The sequence below is a fragment of the Pollicipes pollicipes genome, unplaced genomic scaffold (genome assembly GCF_011947565.3).
Source record: "Pollicipes pollicipes isolate AB1234 unplaced genomic scaffold, Ppol_2.1 Scaffold_5724;HRSCAF=6776_pilon_pilon_pilon, whole genome shotgun sequence".
Classification (NCBI taxonomy): domain Eukaryota; kingdom Metazoa; phylum Arthropoda; class Thecostraca; order Pollicipedomorpha; family Pollicipedidae; genus Pollicipes; species Pollicipes pollicipes.
In genome coordinates, this window is record NW_023596746.1 from 39,222,020 (window position 1) to 39,225,366 (window position 3,347).

At 66.2% G+C, this 3,347-nt stretch overlaps 1 protein-coding gene across 1 annotated transcript in view; it reads right to left on the reverse strand.

Annotated features, from left to right (window-relative positions):
• The window catches only part of LOC119103027 (midasin-like), a 21,410-nt gene extending 18,595 nt beyond the window's left edge, over window positions 1–2,815 (reverse strand). The window contains exons 1-5 of the mRNA XM_037226477.1: window positions 2,796–2,815; window positions 1,844–2,299; window positions 1,525–1,666; window positions 1,071–1,268; window positions 619–789 (exon numbers count right to left, since the gene is read on the reverse strand). Coding sequence (XP_037082372.1) covers window positions 619–789; window positions 1,071–1,268; window positions 1,525–1,666; window positions 1,844–2,299; window positions 2,796–2,815 — 987 coding nt within the window. The remainder of the gene's footprint in view (window positions 1–618; window positions 790–1,070; window positions 1,269–1,524; window positions 1,667–1,843; window positions 2,300–2,795) is intronic.
• Between the last annotated feature and the right edge of the window lie 532 nt (window positions 2,816–3,347).

Sequence of the window (3,347 nt, forward strand, 5' to 3'; positions counted from 1 at the left end):
TCACCTTCTCACCGAGTCTCTCCTGGTACCTGACCTGGCTAGGCCAAACCCTGCTCTCACCTTCTCGTCGAGTCCTCCTGGTACCTGACCTGGCTAGGCCAAACCCTGCTCTCACCTTCTCACCGAGTCTCTCCTGGTACCTGACCTGGTTAGGCCAGACCCCGCTCTCACCTTCTCACCGAGTCTCTCCTGGTACCTGACCTGGCTAGGCCAAACCCTGCTCTCACCTTCTCGTCGAGTCCCTCCTGGTACCTGACCTGGCTAGGCCAAACCCTGCTCTCACCTTCTCGTCGAGTCTCTACTGGTACCTGACCTGGCTAGGCCAGACCCCGCTCTCACCTTCTCGTCGAGTCTCTACTGGTACCTGAACTGGCTAGGCCAAACCCTGCTCTCACCTTCTCACCGAGTCTCTCCTGGTACCTGACCTGGCTAGGCCAAACCCTGCTCTCACCTTCTCATCGAGTCTCTCCTGGTACCTGACCTGGCTAGGCCAAACCCTGCTCTCACCTTCTCGTCGAGTCTCTACTGGTACCTGAACTGGCTAGGCCAAACCCTGCTCTCACCTTCTCGTCGAGTCTCTACTGGTACCTGAACTGGCTAGGCCAGACCCGCTCTCACCTTCTCGTCGAGTCTCTCCTGGTCCTCCCCGTCGACCTCGCCCATCTGCTTGTCCGGCTCCTCGTCCCCCTCATGGTCACTCTCGTCACTGTCGTCGTCGCCCTCCTTCTTCTCGACGTCCTGCATCTTACCGCCAAAGTCCTCGGACATCTCCACACCTTGCTCCTCCTCCTGCACGAACGGAACGGTCAGAGCCGTCCACGGCATTTCCGCCTCCAGACAACGCAATAGGCACTGGCCGCGTAAAAAGACGAAACAACTCAGTCATTGTGGCAACGAAAATGCACAATGTTCGAATCATGTACGCCACACGCCTACGCAACCCAAAATCGTCAGGTTACTGTTGAGAGTTCAAAAATTTCTGATACTGCGGCACGATGACGTCGCCCCCCTCGAAGTTCCCTTGATCACGCGCCAGAAACGGTAGGCCACGGCCACCGCCGCGGACTAACCTTGACGTCCTCATTGGCGTCCTCAGGCTGCTCGCCTGGCTTGTAGGCGCCCTCCAGCTGGTCCTCCGACTCCAGCTTGTCCGAGACGTCCTTGGAGCCCTCGCCTTCGCCCAGGCCGCCGTCCTGGATGTCCTTGAACTCGGTGCCCGCCTCCGAGTCATCCGGCTCGTCCTGCATGTCTTCGGGCGTGCAGAAGCCCTGGCGGCAGCGGCGGCGTGTCATCTCCGAGCCCAGAGCGTCATCACACACCACGGTCTCGGCCCCCCCCCCCCCCCAACCGGCCGCGCCGTTCGCTGCGGCTCGACAGGACGGCTCCGGCCACGCCAGGACGCGGGCCCCGGCCTCACAGGCGCCGGCTGATGGGCGATCACTCCGAGTGTCTCGCCTCAGTCGCCGGGACCTTCAGCCCGGACTGCTGAGCCTCATACGCCGCCCAACCCCCCGCGCCACTCACCTTCTGCGCCATGATCGTGAACAGCTTGAGCAGCACAGTGAGCAGCTTGGTCGCCGACCGGTACGCGGCCATCTGGTGAACCAGCACGAACGTGCACAGGTGGTGGTACTGGTTCAGCAGCGGCACCAGCTGGGACAGCAGCCTACAACAGCGCCGGCCGCAGCGTCAGCGGTCGGCAGGCCGACGCACGACACTGCAATATACTTCAAACAGCAAGGAGCAGCAGTTTGTTTTCACCATGAACCCCGCACTGACTGCACTCAACGAAACAGAATCAGCAGGCCAGAGTCGAGAACAGGTGTCCCGAGTCGGTGCTCACGTGATCATGCGGGCGGCCTGCTCGTCGCTGATGTCGGCGCCGACCAGCGGCCGGCAAACGGCCGCCAGACTGCTGACCACGCGCCTCGCGTCCAGACCGGCGACGGCGCGCTGCAAACTCTCATCAATCCGGACACCCAGCAGACCCTGCTGCGGATCGCCCGGTAGCAGCGCGGCGTCCAGCTCCTCTTGCGCACGGTACAGCCGCTGCACGGCCAGCAGCAGGCGACTGGTTAGCCGGCCGGCGGCCGACACGAACCGAGCCTCGGCGTCGGCCGGCGGCGGCGCGGCGCCAGCGGCCGAGCCCTCCACACCGCCGGCCGGGCCCAGCGCCGCCTCCGCCTCTAGCAGCGCTGCCGACACCGGGTCGGTGCCGTCGACGCGGCCCAGCGCGGCACGCACCAGCGCCAGCGTGTCGCGTGTCTGCGCCAGCTCGCCGTGGGCCTCCTCCAGGCGACTGACATCGTCGCGCGTCCACAACAGCGGCGCGCACCAGCGGCGGGCACCGGCGCGGCGCAGCGGCGACGGGCGGCGCGCGTCCGCGCCAGCGCCGCGTCCACCTGGATGAGCAGCGGCGCGTGCTCGGCGGCGGCGCGGCCCCGTTCGCGCAGCTCGGAGCAGGGGGCTCCACTGAGGCGCAGCGCGTCGGCGGCCGCCGCCGGCTGGCCGTCCGGCGCCGCGTGCAGGTACAGCCGCAGCCGGGCCAGCAGCGCCAGGTACCGGCCACTGACGGCCAACAGGTGCGCCTGCCGACACAGCCGTGCTGCGTCACGGCTGACGGGGACCGGGGGCGGACGACGCCGGAGTCAGAGTCAGAGTCATGGGCGGCGCGACCAGTGACAGAGAACACGCCGCACGCGGCAACAGCCGCTCACGAGCCGTACAAAGCATGCCGAAATTCCAGCCTGATGAACACGCAGCCAGAACCAGCGCGGCCTCAAACAAACACTCACATGACCAGGACATCTGACATAGACAATGCAGCAAGCGGGCGGCTGGCGCCCGCCCCAGTCCCTGCAGTTCCGCCTGAGCGGTGGTCGCCATCAGCACAGCCGCCGGACCGCTCACGCCGCGGCCGGAGCCCCGCTGACCGGCGCGAGCCCGTACCTCTGTGGCGCGGTAGCGGCGCTGCTCGGTCGCGTGTCGGCTGGGGTGCGGCTGGCACGTGAGGCCGGTCACCTCCTCCAGCAGCGATGAAAGCCGGCTCACGTGCTGCTCCGTGGCAGCCAGGCTGACCCGAGTCGATCCCACCAGCATCTGCAGCGGGCCAGGTCGGGCTCGGCGTCAGGATCGGCCGACGCGCGGCCGCCGCCGGGCTCGACGCAATATCGACACGACAGATCAGGCTTTACGTCCTCGCTGAACACAGCGGCGGTGCGCGTCGACCAACTGCCGCGGTGGGCTTTGTGGAACGGAAACCAAGTCAACGCGCGGGCAGCTACCAGCGACATCTGCGCTGGCGGGCGTCACAGCACGAATTATAGGCGAAGACTGTAAATGCCAAG